This window comes from Lathamus discolor, chromosome 5, assembly GCF_037157495.1.
Source record: "Lathamus discolor isolate bLatDis1 chromosome 5, bLatDis1.hap1, whole genome shotgun sequence".
Lineage (NCBI taxonomy): Eukaryota > Metazoa > Chordata > Aves > Psittaciformes > Psittacidae > Lathamus > Lathamus discolor.
This window is the reverse complement of record NC_088888.1, coordinates 112,048,456-112,069,266: the sequence shown is the minus strand read 5'-3', so window position 1 is coordinate 112,069,266 and position 20,811 is coordinate 112,048,456. Positions and strand designations below refer to the sequence as shown.

The following is a 20,811-nucleotide window of genomic DNA, read 5'->3' as shown; positions in this document are numbered from 1 at the left end:
GCCAGAGACATGGCGTCGCACCTTCCATTGGGCTCTGCACCTCCACAGCCCAGTGCTGCATCAGCAAAGCCCCCAGTGTCTTCCCCAGTGACCTCACTGTGCACCAGGACCCCACCACCCGCTGGGATCTACTACCTGCACTGGGACCCTGCTGCCTGCAAGGTCCCCACCATCACCAGGACCTCACCACTTGCCAGGACCCCATTGTCCACCAGGACCCCACAACCCATCAGGACCCCATTGTCCACCATGACCCCAGTTCCCATTGGGGTTGCCTGAGTCCCACAGCCAACTGGGACCCCACCACCTGCAGTAGGACCCCACTGCCAGCCAAAATCCCACCATCCATTGGGACCCCACCATTCTTGCGACCCACCAATGGCTGGAACCCCAATGGGACCCCATCATCCACTGGCACCCCAACACATATTGGGACCCCACCAATCACTGGGACCCCATTGTCTGCTGGGACCCCACAGTCCACCAGGACCTCAGTTCCCAGTGGGACCCCACTGTTGCTTTGATTCCACCACCCACTTGGACCCCACCATCAGCACTAGGAACTCCCTGCCCACGGAGACCCCACCATCCTTGGATCCCACTACACACTGGGACCCCACTGCGTGCTGGGACCCTGCCATCACCAGGATCCCACTGCCTGCCATGGCCCCACCACTTGCTAGCACCACACTGTCACCAGGACCCCCCCATCTGCTGGGACCCCAACATCTGCCAGGACTTCACTGTTTACCACGACCCCAGTTACCACTGGGAACACTACTGTTAGCCTGGATCCCACACCCATTGGGACCCTACCACTCAGCACGACCCCACTGTCATCTGGACCCCACTGTATGTGCTGGGATGTCACTACTCATTGGGACCCCCATCATCCACTGGGACCCAACCGCTCACTCCCAGTGTTGACTGAATCCCACCACCCATTAGGACCCCACCAACTGCCAGAACCTCACTGGGAGCCCACTGGCTGCTGGGACCCTACCACTGCCGGGACCCCACCGCCCATCGGGTCCCCCCCCGAACCCCCTGCTCCCCAGACACCCACCAGGAAATCCGGGAGGACACAGCACATGACAACAGGAAGGATTTTTTTTCTCTCTTTTTTTTTTCCTCTTTTTTTCTCTTTTTTTTTTTGCACAAAAACAGTACATTTATTCAAGTGTTCTCCAGCACAAGTACATTAGAAAGGAGCTCGTCTGTATTATAGTCTTCTGGGCACCAAAGAAAAAAAAAGTAAATCAGGAGGATGGGATGGAAGCGGAACGGACAGACTTCCTACATCTGCTGCACGCATTGACCTTGTATTAGTTCAGAACAGCTATGTCACGAGCAATACTTACACAGACACGACAGAGCGCCGGGCAGCCCCGCGGGCCAGAACCGTACGGTGAGATGCACAGTATTCAGCGGCAATAAATAGAGAAGCGACCCTAAAAAAACAAACCAACAAAAAACAGAAGGGACGAACCGAGAGAGAGGAAAGCACAAAATAAAATGGGGAGGAAAAGGGGGAGGTTTGGGGTAGGGATTTGGGGGGGGGGGAGCAGCCGGGGCGGCTGGGAATGTGGTGGTGGGGCACAGGCTGAGCCAAATCATAGGAGAGGAGGAGGAAGAGGAGGGTACCGAACTCTACGCGTTTATCCCTCGGTATGAGTACATGATTCCCCACAAATAGTTAAGCGTCAGCTACTTCAATGTCTAGGCTAAAACACATGAAATCTCTCGTTTAGTTTTCAAGTACAAAGTTAAAATGCCTTTTTGTTTTTGTCGTTTTTTTTTTCCTTTTTTTTTTTTAATAATAATATATAAGAGTAAAATAATAGTGCTCTTTGAAACTCCACTACAAGAAAACAAAACAGTCATTGTCCAGACAGCAGACTTAATTTAACAATATATATTTTTAATAAAATGTTTTAGCACCGTGTTTGTCCCCTACTCCCTCGGCGGATCTTAAGGAATTTAGGCTTATTTTTCTCTTTATTTTCTCTGTTTTTTACCGTTTTTCATCTAAGGGCTGTGCAACAAAATTTGTCTGTTTGTTTTTAAAAAAAGATGTGAGTCGGGTACGTTAAAAACTGAACTCTTTCCCCGGCGTCCCCACTGCCGCCGCCGCCAACGTGCCCCTGGCACCACCGAGCCGAGCCCGGCATCGCCCCGGCACCGCTCCAGTTGGGCCACTACGGGAACCTGCTTCCCGTTGGCACCGGCTCTGGCACTGGCCTGGGCATCCCAACCACGGGTGCCTGCAGTGGGTGCCGGAGCCGCATGGGACGCATCAATGCCGCACCTTGCCGGCATGCCGTGCCACAGCACCCACTGGGACCTGGCCTATGAAAGGTGCAGCGGGGCTGAGGGTCCCATTGAAGCACTGCAGGGCTGCACCAGGGTGGTGCGGCACAGCGGGACCCGCAGGGACCCCCAAACCCTGCTGCAGGGCTGTGCCATGCTCCCCACTGGCGCCGCACTGTCAATGGTGCTGCACAGCTGTGCAGGATTCGCACCTGGCACTGCAGGGCCATGCAGAACCTGCAGACAGTGCTGCAAGGCCATGCAGGACTTGCAAATGGTGCTGCAGCATTGTGCAGCACTAGCACCCAGCCCTGCAGGGCTGTGTAGCACCACCACCCAGCACTGCAGGACTTGCAGGACCACCACCCAGCACTGCAGGACCACACACGACTTGCAGCCAGTGCTGCAGTGCCATGCAGGACCTGCAAGCACAATGCTGCAGGACCATGCAGGATTCATACTTGGCACTGCAAGGCCATGCAGCACTTGCACTCAGTACTGCAGAGCCATGCAGTACCTGCAGCCAGTGCTGCAGGGTTGTGCAAGACTTGCATGTGATACTGAACGGCTGTACAGGACCCACATGTGATGCTGAAAGACTGTGCAGGACCTGCATGCAGCGCTGCAGAACCATGTAGCACCTCCAGCCGGCACTGTGGGCCATGCAAGACCTGCAGATAGTGCTGCAGGGCAGTGCAGGGCCTGCGAGCGGTGCTGCAGAGCCATGCACGACTTGCATGCGATTCTGCAAGGCCATTTTGGATTTGCATGTGATGCTGCAGGGCCATGCAGAACCCGCAGACAGCACTGCAGGGCCATGCAGCACTTGCAACAAATGCTTTGGGCCATGCAGGACCTGCAGACAGTGCTGCAGGGCCATGCAAGGCTCCCACCCTGCACTGCTGCAGCAGTTCTGCGCCAGACCAGCCCCAGGACCAAGCTGGAGCCCATAGCCCCAGCTCAGCACCCAGGGCTGGGGGCCACATCCCACTTCACCTCCTTTACCCTCCCTGGCAAAGCTGGGCCCCGCGGTGCCCCCACTGCAGCTGCCCTGTGCTGCCCAGCTCCCTGCGCCATCCCCACCGACAGAGGGGCCTCCTCCAAACCCCCAGTAGCACCAGGCGCTGTGGGGTGATGGGGGGCTCTGAGGCCACCCCACTCACCCTCACCGCCACCATCGGTCCCAGCACCTCTCAGCACCCTGGGGCCGCCAGCGCGGCTCGCTGCCATTAGCCAGCACCCTGCACCGAGCAGCCAGCGGACCCCGCCTGCCTGCAGACCTTCAGCACCTTTCACAGTTAGAGAAGAGACGGCAATGGGCTGGAGACCCAACTTGAGTCCCCCCCCGCACCGTAGCACCAGTCCCTGCCCCTGCCAGGCACAGGACCCAGCCACCCCAGTGGGCACGGAGGATGTGAGGCAATTCCCTTGCACCACACCAGACCCACTGTCCTCCTGCAGCACCCACAGCTGCCAAACAAGTAGCCATCCACAGCAACGCCAGCACCTGCCTGTATGCACCACGGCTGCTCTCTGCACTGCCAACACCACTGCAGCACCTGGCCCCTGCAGCCAGAGCTGCCTGCCCTTGACACCAACGCTGCTGTGCCCGCCATGCACCTCGCGGGCACCCATCGCCCCGGGAAGGGGACACGGGGCACTGACGGGACACAGACACTCCAGAACCACACTCCACCAGAGGAGCGATGCCTCAAGTCACCCAGTGCGCAACACTAGGGTCCCATCCTGGCTCATCAGGGAATCACCCTCCTGCTGACCAGCCCGGACCCGCGGATGTAGCACCAGGGTCCACGGACCTGCAGCTGTCCTCATCCTGCACTGGGAGCGCCCCAGCCATGCTCCAGCACCGCTCCGTCCTGCGCTTCCTCCCTGCCTGCCTCCTGCCCTGCCCGCGTCCTCCTGCACAGCCACGGCTTTCGGCAAGAGCCCGATTCACAGCACCTGTGCCCCGCGCCGCCCCGGCAGGCAGCACCTGCAGGCAGGAGCAGGCAGAAGCACCCTGCTGCTGCCACCGGGTTGGAGGGGGGACACCCAGCACCAGCCTGGCCGGGGACGCCTCGTATGCAGAAGAGCACCAGTATGTTTGTGCGCGTGGCGGGCAAGGCAGGCAGGGCGGCCACTACCACCACCACCACCAGCACCACCGCCACCGCCGCCGAGGGAGGCGCTTCCTTTTAGGACAGAAAAAGGTTATTGCATGACTCGGGATGGAGACGCTTCCCGCCCGGCCGCAGCCCTGGCCCCCTCCTGTGCCGCTCGCTTGGAAAGGCCCGGCACATAAGGCAACATGGAAGCTGATGTCTTGACTCACCCCGCTGTTTAAAAGCACCATTATGAAGTCAGGTTGTACAGTAGTAACAGTACCTTTTATATATATATATATCTATATCTCATATCTATCATATATATATAAACTGTAAACAAGAGGTAACAGCGGCTTCTAGAATTTGCTTTCTTCAAGGTTTCCCATGTGGTAGGCACCCAAAATACTGTAGAAAAGGTGTGTGTTGTGGTGTGTGTGTTCTCGGCTTCCCTGCCAGTTGGGTTGGCTCCATATCACCAGTGAACGGTGCTGGTGGAAAAGAGTGAGGCTCAGTCGCTGGGTGTTGCGGAGCCGGCCGAGCGCCTCCCTGCCGCTTTGCGCTCCCCACAAGCTCACCGGGCCGGCGGCTGGGGCCGCGAGCTCGGCGCCGACGGAGCGGGTTCTCCTTCGCCTCCGCCTCTCTCCCGGCTGGGGTTTCCCGCTGCTGTTTCCCCTCCTCCGAGAGCAGAGCTGGCGACGGCGTCTCGTCTCGCCCGCTGCTCCGAGAAGCAGAAACCAAACCAACAGAAAAACCCAGCCAGAAAAGAGCGGAAAATGAAAAGGTTACCCCCCAAAAAAAATGGTTTTGGTTTTTTGTTTTCCTTTTTTTTTTTCTTTTTTTTTCGTTCGCCTTTTTTTTTTTGTTGTTTTCGTTGGTGGTGTGTTGGTTTTTGTTTTTTTTTTTCTTTTAAATAGGCTAAAAGCTGAACATTGGAAATTCAGGAGAGGACACCGAACCCTTTCGCTCGGGGAGATGTGTGCCGGGTTCCCATTGGGCTGTGAAATCCCGTCTCTCTTCTGGGTGCTGACTCTTCTCTCATTCTGTGTTTTCACTTCTCTTGGCGTGGATGGTTTTGTTTCTGACTCGCTCCGTGTCACCAGTTCCTGTCCGTCTCTCTTAAACGCAGGCGAAGTATTCCTTCAGGGGAGCAAAGAGGTGGCGGATCACCGGCACGCTCCAGGATCTGCCGAGCAGTCTCTGCCGGGCCAGGCGGCTCATGTTGGACACGTCTGTGTAATGCACTGGGAAGCCGAAGACCCTGCAGGGACACGGAGAGTGGGGTTAGGGGGGTATGTGGCACTGCTGGCACTCCCCCCCCAGCGCACTTGCATCTAGCCACGGTACCTCTCCATCTCTGTGCACCACAGAATGTCCTCCTTTTCATTCATGAAGACGGGGAAATGCTGGTCCTTGCCCTGCTTGATGGAGTTGGAGCGAGTGGTGATAGTTCGCACTTTGCTGAACTGCAAGAGGCACAGGCTTGTCATGCTGGGGGTACACAGAGCTCCCTGGTGCACCGGCCAGGCTGGCAGGGGACTCACAGGCAGGGCGACACCATTCTGGGGTACCAGTGCCACCATCATGTCCCTCCTCCTCCCTGCTCATGGGACCCCTTCCCAGCAGCCTAAGGAGCCCAGGACCCTGGGGATGGCTGTGGAACCCCACTGCAGGACCCCAACTGCCCCCTTGCCCTCAATGCCCCCACTCCCACCGGCTGCACTCTGTGTGCTGCTGGCGCTGACCTTTGCTATCCTGCCATGCTCCAGGCACTCCTGCAGCTCCAGCTTATCGTTGACTGTGGATGCGAGTGGCCTAGGGAAGAGAGATGGATTGGGCAGGGGGTGGCAGTGCATGTCCCCATGGTGGCACAGGACAGGTCTCCAGATGCGGTTTGTGGGCGGTGCCAGGTCGCCAAGGCTGTTTTGGGGGGCTGTGGCAGACAATGGTGAGCAGCAGCCAATCCTGTTGGAAGCCTGCCTGCGACCACCAGTTGTGTGCCAGCATGGCCCCAGCCTGGGATAATGGAGGGCAGCTCCACACTGCCCCACCAGCACGAAGGAGCAAGGACAGGACCATCCACCTTGTCCTGATTTCAGCTGTAAAGAGTTATTTTTCTCTTCTTAGTAGCTGCTGCAGTGCTGTGTTTCAGCTTTAGTCTGTGAACAGTGCTGATAACACACCAGTGGTTTAGCTGTTGCTAAGTAATGCTTACTCTGATCAAGGACTTGTCAGTCTCATGCTCTGCCAGTGAGGAAGGGCACAAAAAGCCAGGAGGAAGCAGAGACAGGACACCTGACCCAAACTAGCCAAAGGGGTATTCTATACCACAGAACGTCATGCCCAGCATAGAAACTGGGGGGAGTTACTCAGAAGGCCCAGATCTCTGCTTGGGTCAGGCTGGGTATCAGTCTGTAGGTGGTGAGCAATTGCATTGTGCATCAATTGTGTTTATTGTTTTCTTTTTCTTTTCCCTTTTTAGTTTCATATCCTCTCCCCTTGTTATTTTCCTTATTATCATTATTAACAATAATAAAAATAATATAATATTACACTTTAGTTATTAAACTGTTCTTATCTCAACCCATGGGGTTTACAATTTTTGATTCTCCTTCCCATAGTGCTGGGGTGGAGGTGGGGGGATAGGGAGGGAGCAGCGGCACGGTGCTGAGTTACCAGCTGGGCTTAAAGCACAACATGCCTCTATGGGGGCTCTGGGCTTTGGGGTGTGCTGTCACCCAGCACCACTTCATGAGTTCCCCCTGCCCTTGCCTAGCACTGATGGAGATCAGTGGATCCTAAGAGCTGGATCAGGGAGGACACAGTGGTCCTGCCTTTTCTGGAGCCCCATCAGCACCTTCCCTCCCCCCGAGTGCTGGATCAGGGGCTCCTGGATGCCCCAGCCCCACAGCAGGCAGAGAAGTGGCTCAGTTCCTGGGTGCTGTCACCGACCTGTTCATCCCAGGAAGATTCCCCCAGAAGTACCGTGCCCTGTGTGCTGCAGACACTTCTTTGGCATCAATCATGACGGGGTTGGACTGCAAGAAGGGTGAGAGGCGAGAAGTCAGTGGGGCTCTGCAGGACCCTTGGCGTCCTTGGAGACTCGCTGGCACTCACCTCCAGGAAGCGCGAGATGTCCCTCTTGTCGCTCACCCCCATGGCCACCACGTTCTCAAAGAGCCAGAAGAAAGGCCGGTCATCACCCTCCTTGGGCCGGGCTTCGTGGAGCAGGCGGTAAAACTCGAAGAAGAGCCGCCCTGTGCCCTCTGGGAGGAGAGAGCAAGTGGGGTTGATGTCAGCTATCAGGGCTGGCAGTGGAGGCTGGTGGCAGGGAAACACTGGGACACCTACCATAGAGCCCCTTCCTGGCTGGGTTGACAATGGAGAGGTCGTTGCAGGGGCTCCCCCCAATGACCAGGTCGAATGGGCCCCACTCCTGTATCTGCAAGAGGGAGAGCCATCAGTGAGCCAGGTGCTGGACACTGCTGCTGCTGGCTCAGGAGACACAGCGTGAGGCCATGGTGGTTAAGCCCAGCATGTGGACAAGGGACAGGTTCCATCCTGGGGATACGGGGCTGAGCTTTTTGGGGGCTGGGTTGCCTGCAGGGAGTGAAGAGCCACAGGGGAGGCCAGCCAGCAGGACGTACGTGTTTCTGGGTGACATTTCGGACGTCCCCGACGTACATGATCTTGCCCTGGTGCCTCACCATGCCGACAGTGATGGAGTCCTCACACACCTCAGAGGCGATGTAGCGGTCCACCTGGATACCCAGGTCCTTCAGCACCAGCAGGCCTGTAGGGAGTGAGTCTGGGGTGGGCAACATGTGGACAATGGGCCCCCACCCCCTGTCCCAGTCTGCTCTGGCAGCACCACCATTCCCATGCCATCCCCATTCCTGTCCCCACTACAGTGCCTCCCTGCCTACCAAGGATGCTGTCCCAGTGCCTACAGCACTCAAGGGCCTTGGGCAGAAGTGCTGGCTGGGGGTCCCACAGGCGACACAGGTGTGTCCACACACTGATAACACCCTGATGGGCACAGGACCCTCCACCCCCAGGCCAGGGACTCACTCTCACCTGTGGCAATGCCATCGAAGAGCGAGAGCACCCGGATGGGCTTCCTCTTCTCAGCTGGCACCGGTGGGTACACCTTTGGTGGGTCCTGAAAGCCATGGGTAAGGCATCAGGTGGGGCGGGGGGGTGGTGGGCAGTGGGGACCCAGCCAGGGATGGGGGGGTTCTTCCAGAGGGGCACTCACAAACTCCTGGTCGTGGTTGTTGGCAAAGAACATCTGTAGGCGCGAGGGCCAGTCCTCCCGCCGCCGCAGCAGCCCGTAGACACCCTTATGGCCACACATGTAGCAATTCCAGGGGTCCTCCTTGATGGCTGCCTGGGCCGCCCCTGGGCCCACCAGCAGGTCCACGCACTCCACACAGAAGCACCTGGGGGAGCAGAGATGGTGTCAGCAGCCAGGTTTGGGCTGGTGCCCCCTGGCAGTATCCCTGCTGCAAGGGGACAGTGTCCCCGGCATGGTCCCAGTGGAACTAAGGCCAGGCTGTGGCTGGGCTCCTTGCAGGCCAGTGGCACAGGGGCATGCTGGGACCAGCAGACCCATGCTGGGACCTGCATCACGGCCCAAACCCTCACCAGACCCACACAAAGACCCACAGCTGGGATCTGCAGTATCACCAAAACCTCTCCAGCCACATGCCAGGACTAGGACATCACCAGAACTCCAAACTGGGGTTAGGGTACACCAAAGAAACCTCTCCAGTGCCACACCAAGACTGTGGCTTCACCAAAACCTCCCCAGCCCCAAGCTGGGACCTGGGGATAAGCAAAACCTCTCCCAGCCCCCCACACAGACCAGGGCATCACCAAAACCTCTTCAGCCTCATGCCACGACTGGGGCACCACCAAAATGCCACACTGGCACTGTGACACCACTGAAACCTCCTAGTCCCATACTGAGAGCAGAATGTCCCAGTCCCGCACCAGGACTGGCATCACCAAAACCCCATGGCAGGACCATTGCATCACCAAAACCTCCCCAGTCTCATGCCAAAAATGAGGCCTTCCCAAAACCTAACCAGCCCCATGCCAGGACTGCAGCATAACCAAAACTTCCCAGCCCCATGCCAGAACCACAGCCACCCTGAAACCTCCCCAGCCCCATGCTGGGAACAAGGCATCACTGAAACCTCCCCAGCCCCACAGCAGGATGGTTCCCCTGACCTGCAGCAGTTGTTGTTGCCGCACATGAGCACCTCGCGGCCACCGCAGCAGATGGTGCAGTAGGACTGGTAGCCGTCATCGTCGTACTGGTATGCACACTCCAAGAAGCAGTTCTGGGGGAGAACAAAGGTGTGAGCATGGTGCAGCCTGAGCCTGGTGCCAGAGATGCCAGGACACCACTGCGAGGCTGGGCATGCTGCGAGGGCACCAGGACAGCTCCTGACAGGGACAACTCCGGGACAGGGTGTCAGGGGGGACCCAGCTGTGCCTTTGCACCTGACATTGGCCAAGCTGTGCCATACCTTGCAGTTTTGGCACATTCCTCCAATAAATAGAGGGTGCTCCAGGGTCACGTTGAGGCTCCCACAGGAGATGCAGATGTCTGGGGGGAGAAGAAATGTTCTTCTACAGCGTCTACCACCCTCCAACTCTCCACACCAGGGTGAGCCAAGCGCACGGAGAACAGCCTGACTCAGCCACCCTAGAAAATGCTCCCCCCTCCAAGACTGTGCCACCCCGACTTCACTCCCTGAGCTGGGGAGTGGCAGAGCCCTTTCCCAGCCCCAAAATGCTGGGAGAGCCAATGCAGTGGGATGGGGACCAACCCTGGGGACACTGTCCCCAACACTGCCTCCCTGTCCCCATCCTGGCCCCCATTAGTGCCCTAGCTCTACTGTCCCCAGCCCCTGGCAGTATCCCAAGGGTCCCTGACAGTGTCGCAAGGGTCTCCGCCACTGTCTGGAGCAGTGCTGTTGCCATGCCTGTTGCTGTCCCTGCTGCCAGCCATGCTGAGCAATGGGACAAGCCCATCCTCTGGTGCCTTGTCCATCTCCTGCCCCTTCGAGTTCCCCTGCTGCTCCTAGCCTTGCAGCCAGAATTGGTGCCCAGATGAGGAGAGACCCTGCACCCCATCCCCATCCCCAGGGCCAGGACGGGTCCCAGCCCCAGAGCCAGGTACTGCCCCACGCTCACCTTCAATGTTCCTGCATTTCTGCCGGACCTCATACACAAGCCGCTCTGGGGAGGGAGAGGGGAGTCAGGAGAGGGGGGATAATGCCAGCCACCAGCCCTGCCCCAGCCAGGTCCCCTCTGTGCAGCCCCTGTGGCAAGCACAGCCCCGCCAGCACCAGGAGCTAGCCCTGGCAGGGTCACAGCCAATCAAACCCATGTTTGCACACCCCGGACCCCCCCGGTGGTACCTCGGGTGCGCTCATCGATGATCTCCTTGACCTTGGGCTTCTCCGTTGTGCTTTTCCTGGGTTTTTTGGCGGGTGGGGGTGGTGCGTAGGCAGCTGCTTCTGGCTCTACCCACATCTCTGTGTAAACTTCTTTGTAGGGGTTTCGCTCCTCTGCAAGAAGCATGTGGGGTCCCATCAGTGGGGTCTTAAGGGCTGCACACCCTTCAGGGACTCCCCCCCATGACCCACAGTGCTTCCACTACCCACACCACCCCCCAGTGATGCCAGACCTGATGCATCCAAGGCAACCAAGCAGGTCCCTGTCCCGTGAGCATGGCCCCATGTCCAGTCCCACACTGCTCACCTTCAGGGGGCTCCAGGCCCTTGGGGCCAGAGGGCTGGAAGCCACCCAGGGCCCACTCGATCATCTGCTTATTCTGGATCTCCACCACCTTGGAGGTGTCCGTCTCATCATTCTCAGGGCACGCCGGGAAGATCTTCCCTGCTCTGCTGCTTGCTACCTGCCCAGGGAGCAGCAGGACCAGCCGTCACCCAGCCACCCCTCCACCCTGCCAAGGGGCCACCAGACACTGCACTGCCCGGCCAAGCAGCCCCCAGCCCCAAAGGGACCCCTATATTGCTCCACAAGAAACCCCCAACACTGCTAGAAGACCCACAAAAAGCCAGGACTCCCCCAGCATCTTCAGCAGCTCCCCAGAGATCTCCCCAACAGATCCCCCCAAGCTGGAACACAAGATTCCCAGTTACCCCCAAAACCTCCTTAGGGAGTCCCCTGCACACGACCCCACTTTGTCAGAGGCACTCTGTGCTCTCTAGGACACTGCTGGCTGCATGAGTCAAGGCAGGGCTGGATCCTAGTGCAGTGAAGGGGCGGCTGCTATTCCTACATCTCCATCCCATGGGCACCAGTGTTCTCCTACCTCTCTGGCACTAGAGGTGCCAGTGCCACTCACCTGCAGCACCTCGTAGATGGCTTTGCGGTACATGGGCTGCTTATTATAGGTGGCCTGATGGAAGGCGCTGGCGAAAGAGCTGAGCGGCAGCAGCTTCTCCACACAGACCTGGGGGACAGGACGCAGCCATGAGCCGGGATGGGAGGACGCCTGGGGACACGAGGGCTGCCTGCACCCCCCCACACTGCAGGTGCCACTTACCACTGAGAACTTGCCGTCCCCGAACCACATCACCCAGCGAGTGCCTTCAGCCGCCCGGCTCCGGCCTGTCATCCACCAGGAGACGATGCGTCCGGGCCACCAGGAGAAGCCGCGCAACTTGCCCCACACCAGCTCGCCGATGCCGAAGCCCCGGCCATCCTGTGCCATGATGAGACAGTGGGAATGTCAGAGGCCTGTAGGAAGGGCTGTCCGCATCCCTGGGGGCAGCAGTCCCGCAGAGCCCCCTTCTCCAGCTAGCCATGCCCTCACCTCGTACTCTGGCTCGTCATCGGCTGACTTGGAGGTGTTCTTGTCGACAGCATCGGCCACCACCGGCTCAGGCGTCGTGGCCACGTTCGGTGAGGCGGGGTCAGTGGGCTGCTGCGAGGCAGGGGGGCTGGCCTCCTCCTCCTTCTGGGGCTCTGTTCGTGGCGTCTCGTCCACCACGTTCATCACGGCGATCACCTTTGCCTTCTTCTCCGCCTGGGGGGGACACACACCATACCAGTCAAGGCAAGGCTATGGGGCATCCTGCACCTGCACCCTGAGACATGGGCCTGGCAGCACCCCAAAAGCAGCTGGTGCTACTGCAAACAGCCTCTCTGGGCACGTATGCCCCCCCTACTCTGCCCCCATCGCCTTGTCTCCCCTTGGTTCCTGTGCCTCAGTTTCCCCCTGCAGTTGGGAAGGGATGCCTCAGGGCTGATGGGGCAGCTCTGCGGGAGGGTGTTGATGGCAGCCACGACCACAATGGGCTGTCCCAGTCCCCAGCTCAGCGGGGTGTCCCCAGCGGGGTGACCCCCAAGACTCAGCCCCTGGCACCCCGCGATGCCAGAGGAGCTGACACCGTTACCTCCCCGGGCTGGCCTGGCTCCTGCACTCTCCAACCCCATCACCCTGCTCCCCGTGGCCTGTCCCCTGAGGGGTCCTTGTCCCCGAGCCTCTGCTCCGGAGGTGCAGCCACATCCGCACGCTCCCGGTACCCTTTCCTTCTGTCCCAGCCCAAGACACCCAGAACCTCGGACTCGTGTCACCCTCCCCGGTCGCCCTTTGCCCGGGCTCTCGCTGTCCGCAAGCCGAGTGTGCTGAACTGCGCTGGCCATGCTGAGCCGGGCCGGGCCGGACCTCCCTCCCCGCGGTGGCCACCTACCCATGCGGGCTGGGCGCCGCGGCGGGCCCGGCCGAGCCGAGCCGAAGTGAGCCGAACCGAGCCAGACTGGGGCGAGCCGAGCCGAGTGGGGCCAGGCGGACTGAGCCGAGCCGAGCCGAACTTAGCCGAGCCGAGCCGGGCCGCGGGGGCAGGGCCGGCGGTTCTTTGTCTGGGATCCCGGGTCACATGGTGCCTCCCGGCCCGGCTGGTTGGCTGCGGCGGGGAGGGGCCGCGCGGCGCGGGGGGACAGCCCGGCCCGGCCCCCTGCCCGCACCTCGGTTCCACTCGGGCCCGCTCGGCTCCGCTCGGGCCGGCTCGGCTAAGCTCGCTAACTCGGCCCCGCCGGCCTCGGGTCAGTGCGGCAAAACTCGGCCCCGCTCGCACCGTGGCCCGGCCCCGCTCCGGTGCCGGTCCGGTCCCGTGCAGTCCGGCTCAGCTCAGCCCGGCGCACCGCGGCCCCTGCCCCGCTTCCCAGTGCCCGGCCCGCTCCCGCGGTACTCACCGGCCCGGCGGCAGCGATCCCGTCCGGGCTTGGCTGGGACAGCCTCCCCGCCGCGGGGCCGCTCCGCGCCGCCTTTTGTCCCGGGGCCGCGGCCCCCCGGCCCCTTTGTGCGGCGGGACGGGCCTGGGCGGGGGGCGGCGGCACTCCAGGGGGCCTGGCCCCGTCACGGCAGGAATCCGCCCGGGGCTCCGGCCCTTCCCCCCTGCCCCGGCAACGGGCGGAACCGCTGTTCCAGCTCGCCTCGTGCAGCCCGGCTGCGGAGCGGGCCCGGGGCACCGGCGCGGTCCGTTACAGACCCGGGCCTGGGAGCAGCACCGGGGCACTGCTCAGCATGTCCCCACACACCCGCACAGCACCGGTCCGGAACCAGATAACCCAGTTTTGTGCAGACAGACCCCCAGGCACTGGTCTGGGACCAGATGGCTCAGTTCAGCCCAGAACTACCAGGGCTGGTTCAGGACCAGATGGCCCAGTTCCAATCAGGCCCGCGTGCACTGGTCTGGGACCAAACAGCCCAATTAGTTCAACCATACCCACACAGCACTGGTCTGAGTCCAAATCACCCACTTCAACCCACTGGCACACAATGACACGGCACTGGTCTGGGACCAAATGGCGCAGTTACTTCAGCCATACCCACAGGGCACTGGTCTGAGTCTAGATCACCCAGTTCAGCCCATCGGCACACACTGACACCACACTGGTCCGGGACCAGATCACCCAGCTTAGCCCAGACCCACACGCACTGGTCCGGGACGGGATGGCTCAGATCAGCCAGACTCACAAACACTGGTCTGGGCCCAGATGGCTCAGTTCTGATCAGACCCACATGGCACTGGTCTGTGACCAGACTACCCAGTTCAGCCCAGCGGGACCCACCGACATGGCACTCATCCAGGTCCAGATCACCTGGACAGACCCTGCCAGCACCCCATAGGCTTGGCTGCCTGGGCCGGGCGGGGGGGTGGGTTGGGGTGGTGTGGTGCTAGGGACCCTAGCCTGGCAGTGTCCTGGAGAGCAGTGGCTCCAGAGCTCTGGCACCCCTTTGTGTTGCAGAGTGGAGGGACAAAGGGGTGGGTGGATGGTTGTCACCCCCGGGCAGCGGCTGCCCCTGAGCTGGGAGGGCTGCGGGTGGGGGGTGGCAGCAGAACCCTTCTGCTCTGTGAACCCCCAGCCTGACCAGCAGGAGCCTGGGCAATGGGGCATGTTGGCCAAACTGCCTCACCCAAAGCAACTTCTTGGCATCCCAAGGGACCCCGGGACACACCAAGGGTCTCCAAATAACCGCAGCACAGTGTGGCACTGGTCCCTCTGGTCACAGGCACCCCATCCCCTCCAGCAGCCTGTAGCTGTGCCAGAGCAACAAAGCTGCTCTGGGGACATGGAATGAAACAAATCACCCCAAACCACGGGATGGGGACTCACAAGGTGCTGGCTGAGACCCATGTCCCCAGGCACGGACACTGGGTGAGGGGTGCCCTGTGCACTGCGGTGCTGCAAGGTGCCTGAGGCACCCACTGGGGCCTTGGGGAGAGCTGGTGGGACCTAAAAGGAGCTGGGACAAGGCTGCAGTCAGGGTGGGGGGATGAGGAAGAGTGGGTGGAAGCCCCAGCAGAGGCCTGGCTCCCTGCTGTGGGGGTGCTTCTGCTTTGCTCCTGGAGACAGGCAGGAGTCAGGCAGAGGGAGGAAATCTCCCATTCACGGTCATTAAAGCGGAGAGATAAGCTGGATCTCCAGGGGATGGCCACAACCAGTCAACTCTCCTGACCTTGGGCCACTGGCAGCTCTGCCCAGACTCTGCCCCTTCCACATCCCACCTCCATTCCCTGCTTCATGCTCATCCACATTCCCATCCCCACTCCATCCCACCCCCATCCCCATTCCCTGTCCTTGTTCTTGCCCCACCCCCATCCTCATCCTCCTCTCCATCCCATCCCCATCCACTGTCCTTGCACCATCCGTATCTCCATTCTCATCTCCATCTGCATTTACATCCCCATCTCCATTTCAATCCCTATCCCCCTCTCCATCTGCATTTCCACCCCCATCCCCATTCTCATCTCCATCACATCCCCATCCACTGTCCCGGCCCCATCCCATTCTCCTCTCCATCCCCACTGCCATCCCACTGCCCCATCCCTTACCCCATTCCCATCTCAATCTTCAGCTCATCCCCAGCTTCATCTCCATCCCATAGAATCATAGAATCACAGAATGGTTTGGGTGAGAAGGGACCTTAAAACTCATCTAGCTCCAACCCCTGCCACAGGCAGGGACACCTTCCACTAGACCAGGCTGCTCCAAGCCCTGCCCAACCCAGCCTTGAACACTGCCAGGGATGGGGCAGCCACAGCTTCTTTGGGCAACCTGTGCCAGGGCCTCAGCACCCTCACAGGGAAGAACTTAATGTCTAATCTAGATCCCCCATCTTTCAGCTTAAAGCCATTCCCGCTTGTCCTGTCAATACATGCCTTTGTAAAAAGTCCCTCTGAAGACTGTTCCCCCTCCCTATCCATTATCCTTGCCCCATCCCACCCCTAAACCTATCCTCATCTCCATCTTCATCCCATTCTCATTCCCATCCCCTGCCTCTGCCCTATCCTCATCCCATCCGCATCTCCATCCTCATCCCATCTCCGCTGTCTGCCCTATCCCTATTACCTCCATCCCCTCTCTGCCCCAAGGCTGGCACAGGGTTAGGGGTGCACAGCCACCACCACTGTGTCCCAGCACAGATGGGCAAAGGCCAGTGCTTGGACCTCAACATTACAGCTCCGGCTGCAACCCTGGGGCTGGTGAGCAGCAGGGACAGCTCTCAGAGGCTGTGAGGGGTGAGGAAGAGGATGGAAGGCTGGAGGGGGCCATCCCCATCCCAGCAGGGCTGGTAACCCCAGCCAAGCTGCTGGGACCCCTCAGCAGCCTCTGCCTCAAAGCAGTGCCGGGGTGCTGGGGCATGGGCAGTGGGTGTCCCTGCCATGGGTGGCACATGGTGGGGAAGCCCTGGCACCCTCCAGGGATAAGGAGTGGCCGTGGCTGGCTGACGGGTGCCGCAGACGCTTTGCTTGCTAAAAATACACCCCAGAGGTGACTGATTACGGGTTTGGGGACCTTTGCAGGGAGGGAAACAGCTTCAACAGTGTGCATGGGCTCCAATTTGGCAAGATGAGGCAGGGCTGGTGCCAGTGCCAGGCAGGCTTGCTGCCAAGGCGGGCCATGACATGGGGAGGGGTTCCTGTCCCCCAGCCCTCCAGGTCCCTGGCACCCCCAAAGGACCAAACCCCTTTAGGGCATGGCCAATGCCATATCAGAGCCTGTCCACACTGCATCTGGCACAGGGGGTCACTGGAGGGAGGGAAAGGGCAGTGTTCTCCCTATGATGGAGCCACACAGGCTGTGGGTGGCATGTCCCTGTCCCTGGGGACCACATTGCTGACACCACCACCAAGTGACAATTGATGCCGGGCGTCAGCTGAGATCAGGGGAAAAGGCCAACACAGCCTGAAAGCGTTTCAGGCTTTCTCCCTGTAATGAAAAGAAAACACTTATTCTTATTAGAAAAATTAGGGCATGAAGCGTGGTGAAGTTCGGCATTGTTTGAGGAGGAGCGACTCCTCAGAAGAAGTATTTTGACTTTTTAAGCATTTCTTCCCAATTATTTTTGGCTGATGAGCCATTCTGGCTGACCTGAATCTGCATTTGTTTTGGCGAGGGAACCTTGTGTTGGAAAATTGTTACTTGGCGCCTGCAAACACCAACCTCCCCAGCGCAGCGCCTGGCTGCGGTGTGCCCTGCATGGCTGGGACAGCCACCACCAGCCCATGGCTGAGCCATGGTGCAGGATCTGCTGGCAGCCAGAGCACGGCTGCACTGGAGCTGTGGGCAAACAGCTGCATTGCTGGTGTCCCCTGTGACAGGCTAAAGCTGCGAACCTGGACCCCAGCCGTGTGTTTGGCAAAGCTCCCTCCAGGCACACAGTCTGCTTGCGCCTGCCCATTCTGTCTGGGGCACCCCTTGGGCCACCCCTGCACCACCAGCACATCCTGAGCCTGTGGCAGCAGCCACACAGAAACCCACGGAGAGTGGTGAGCTGCTCACCTTGGCTGCTAGTCCCTCTGTGCCTGGGCCAGCCAACACGGCGGGAGCTGGTCCATGAGGTCCTCTGCCACAGCCACCTTGGCCCTACCAGCCATGCCACATGGGGACACCATGGCCATGCCAGCAGTGCCATGTGCCTGTGGGGACATCGCGGCTGTGCCAGCCATGCCCTGTGCCCCATGGAAACATCATAGCCTTGCCCTGTACCCGTAGGGACATTGTGGCCATGCCAGCTGTGCCACATGGGGATATGGTGGCTGTGCCAGATGTTCCCTGTACCATAGAGACACTGGCCATGCTAGCCATGCCCTGTGCCCCATGGGATGACCTGTCCATGTCCTGTGCTCTATGGGAACACCGAGGCCATGCCAGCCATGCCCTGCAGGATGCTCTGGCCATGCCAGCCACCCCTGGCCCCTGTGTGGTGCCAGCATGACAGTGCTCAGCAGTGCAGAGCTATAAATAGTGCCAGGGCAGCGATGGCAAGACGGGACCTGTTGCCTGGGAGACTCGCTGGCAGCCGGGAATGATGCAGACAACAGGGCGCAGGGGGAGTGGAAGATACACTGGTTGGGATGGGACTCCCACGGTGCCCCCATGGCATCCCCCGAGCTGCCACTGGCACCGCATCCTGCTCCTGCGCCATGGACCCCGCCGCCCCCCGTCCTCCCGCCGCTGCCCTCAGCTTTGCAGATTTCAGCTGCGTCACGGCTCATGCTGGTTCCCCAGGAAACCGTCAGGAACGGCACATCCTGGCACATCCCACAGGAGAAGGAAGGGCCCCGCGCTGCCTGCACCGGCGGCTGTGCACACCAGGCTTACAGTGGCCCCTGGGGGAGGCACAGGCATGAGGAGCAAAGCTGCCCACGCTGGTGCACAATCTCGGTGCAGGCAGGGCAGTGGCAGCGCCGCCGTGGTCTCATGGGCAGTGCCCACTCCAACACCAGCCCCACAACATGGTGCATGCTGGGGGGCTACCCACCGGAGCCCCCACCCTGAGGTGACCAACCCTCCTGCAGCTGGTCACCCTGGCACTGCCGGTGCCATGCCATGATTAGCCAGAGCTCTGCCTACTGTCATTAGTGATGCCATCATTAGTGATGCTGCAATTATCAGTGGAAGCCTTACAGACACCAGGTTTGGGCTGCTCAGACCACCACTGCTACACAGCCCCCCCGCCCCATCCCGGCATTGCAACTGTGCTGTGGTGCCCCCCTCCTGCCCATTCTGGTGCTGCCCGGATCCTCACCTCCCTCTTCCAGCGGGCCAGCCACTCATCCCGCTTCCTCTTGCTGATGTAGTAGGGGTCCCCGGCCTGGAAGGTGTGCCGCTGCATAGGCCGCTGCCGCAGGCTCGACTCCCAGCCCAGCCCGCCACGCAGCCGCCCGCGGGAGCCCTGCCGATTGAGGGAGAGAGAGGAGGCTGAAGGCTGTGGCTCCGGTGCTGCTGTGGCACACGGGATGGCAACGTGACAGGAGCCATGGCCCGGGACAGGAAGGGCTCTGGGGAGGATGGAGTGGAGCTGCTTGCAGGGGCTGGAGGTGGGCACCCTGCTTGTGCATGCCGGGATGTAGTGCGGGATGGATATGGGCATGGGGAGGACTGGGTGCACACACATAGACATACTCTGGCCCACATCTGCACCAGGGCCAGGCACCATTCTGGGGCTGGCTGCACTTCAGTGGGCACTGCCAGCACCATCCCGGTCATGGATGTACCCCAGGCTGACATGCTCTGCCTTGGCACCCAGGGGTGGTATGGGGTCATCCCATTCAAGCACCGTCCCTTGGGCAGGGTGGATGGAGGGTGGCTCACTGGCCTGGCCATAGCTCGGTGTTGCCTGGTCCCCAGCTCAGAGGCCAGCGCTGTGTCAGGGTGCAGGAGCCCAGGGCCCCCATTCCACTGGGGACCCCATCCCTGCTACTCCCCAATGGTTCCTGTTGGGCCAGGAAGTGCCAGTTTCCATGGTTCAGTGTGTTGAGCTGGCTGCTAGGCTGCAGGGCTCTGCCTATCTCCTGCGGGTGCCTCAGTGCAGCCCCCAGTGGGGGGGATCATACTTGCCTCCATTTTCAGGGTGTCAAAGTTGTTTTCCTCCTTCTCTTCCTTGCCTGCACACAGAACAGAGAGCAGCCATCAGCTTGGTGGCATGGCACAGGGCCCCCCAGACCCCTGCAGGGGAGAAGGGGCCCACCTGGGACCCCAAACCCGGAGGAGGGCTAGCCCTGGGCCCTGGAAGGGCATTCATCACTGCTGTGTGAGGCCTGGGCTGTGCTCCCCAGGGGATGCTGGCTGCTGGGATGTAAGCTGGCTGCTCCTCTGCTCCCTCCCTGCACCCTGACAAAGGGGTTTTGGGTGGTCTGGGTGAGCAGCCCCTGCTGGGGCCGGGGCCAGGGCAGGCAGGGGAAGCACACAGAGCCCCGATGGCTTCCTGTGCTATCGGCACATCTCATGCGCTGCAGGTACGTGCTGAGACACTACCAGGAAAGTGGCTAAAAATAACCCGACCGTTTCTGGTGTTACAAACCTCCACGCACCCGGAGCTGCTGGGCCAGAGCGTGGGGTGCACCCACCCTCCCGTGCCTCACTGTAGGCAATGCTGGGTCCCTGCACCAGGGAGGGCACCTCTGTGCTTCACCGGGCTGCTGGGCACCAGCTGCCCTGGTAGAGCTGGGCTGCAGCGGAGGACCTCGGCCGGCCCCCTGGTGGCCCCTCATCTGCTGGACATGCACTCACGCACTGCTTTGTTGCAGGGTGTGATGTCGCTAGATTGTCAGGCTGCAGCCCCCCCGGCTGCCCAAACCAGCCCTGTGTGACACTCAGATAGTTCCTTTCAGCTGGCAAATAGGGACCCAACCCCTCTGCAGCAGCCAGTGTCCCCCCAGAAGCAGCATGGCCCAAGCACAAGAGCAGTCAAGAGTCCTGCTCTGAGTGCCAGGGGACAGCAGGGGACACTGGGGAACAGAAGTTTTCTGTCTCTGTGCTGGGGTTAGGAGTGTGCACATGCCCTGGGGGTGCCCAGGCAATATGTCCTTCTGCTCCTATCCACAGGCGTGGGGATCTCAGG

At 60.4% G+C, this 20,811-nt stretch overlaps 1 protein-coding gene across 3 annotated transcripts in view; it reads right to left on the bottom strand.

Annotated features, from left to right (window-relative positions):
- Window positions 1-1,791: 1,791 nt before the first annotated feature.
- DNMT3A (DNA methyltransferase 3 alpha) overlaps window positions 1,792-20,811 on the bottom strand; it is a 46,607-nt gene continuing 27,587 nt past the window's right edge. For all 3 annotated transcript variants that reach the window (XM_065682037.1, XM_065682039.1, XM_065682038.1), the window contains 19 exons: window positions 19,809-19,855; window positions 18,997-19,143; window positions 12,271-12,483; window positions 12,001-12,159; window positions 11,800-11,907; window positions 11,190-11,346; window positions 10,847-10,996; window positions 10,620-10,664; window positions 9,950-10,029; window positions 9,648-9,760; window positions 8,671-8,854; window positions 8,490-8,574; window positions 8,060-8,205; window positions 7,764-7,854; window positions 7,530-7,678; window positions 7,365-7,450; window positions 6,158-6,227; window positions 5,760-5,878; window positions 1,792-5,673 (listed from right to left, as the gene is read on the bottom strand). In XM_065682037.1, coding sequence (XP_065538109.1) covers window positions 5,532-5,673; window positions 5,760-5,878; window positions 6,158-6,227; window positions 7,365-7,450; window positions 7,530-7,678; window positions 7,764-7,854; window positions 8,060-8,205; window positions 8,490-8,574; window positions 8,671-8,854; window positions 9,648-9,760; window positions 9,950-10,029; window positions 10,620-10,664; window positions 10,847-10,996; window positions 11,190-11,346; window positions 11,800-11,907; window positions 12,001-12,159; window positions 12,271-12,483; window positions 18,997-19,143; window positions 19,809-19,855 — 2,291 coding nt within the window. In that variant the 3' untranslated portion in view covers window positions 1,792-5,531. The remainder of the gene's footprint in view (window positions 5,674-5,759; window positions 5,879-6,157; window positions 6,228-7,364; window positions 7,451-7,529; window positions 7,679-7,763; window positions 7,855-8,059; window positions 8,206-8,489; window positions 8,575-8,670; window positions 8,855-9,647; window positions 9,761-9,949; window positions 10,030-10,619; window positions 10,665-10,846; window positions 10,997-11,189; window positions 11,347-11,799; window positions 11,908-12,000; window positions 12,160-12,270; window positions 12,484-18,996; window positions 19,144-19,808; window positions 19,856-20,811) is intronic.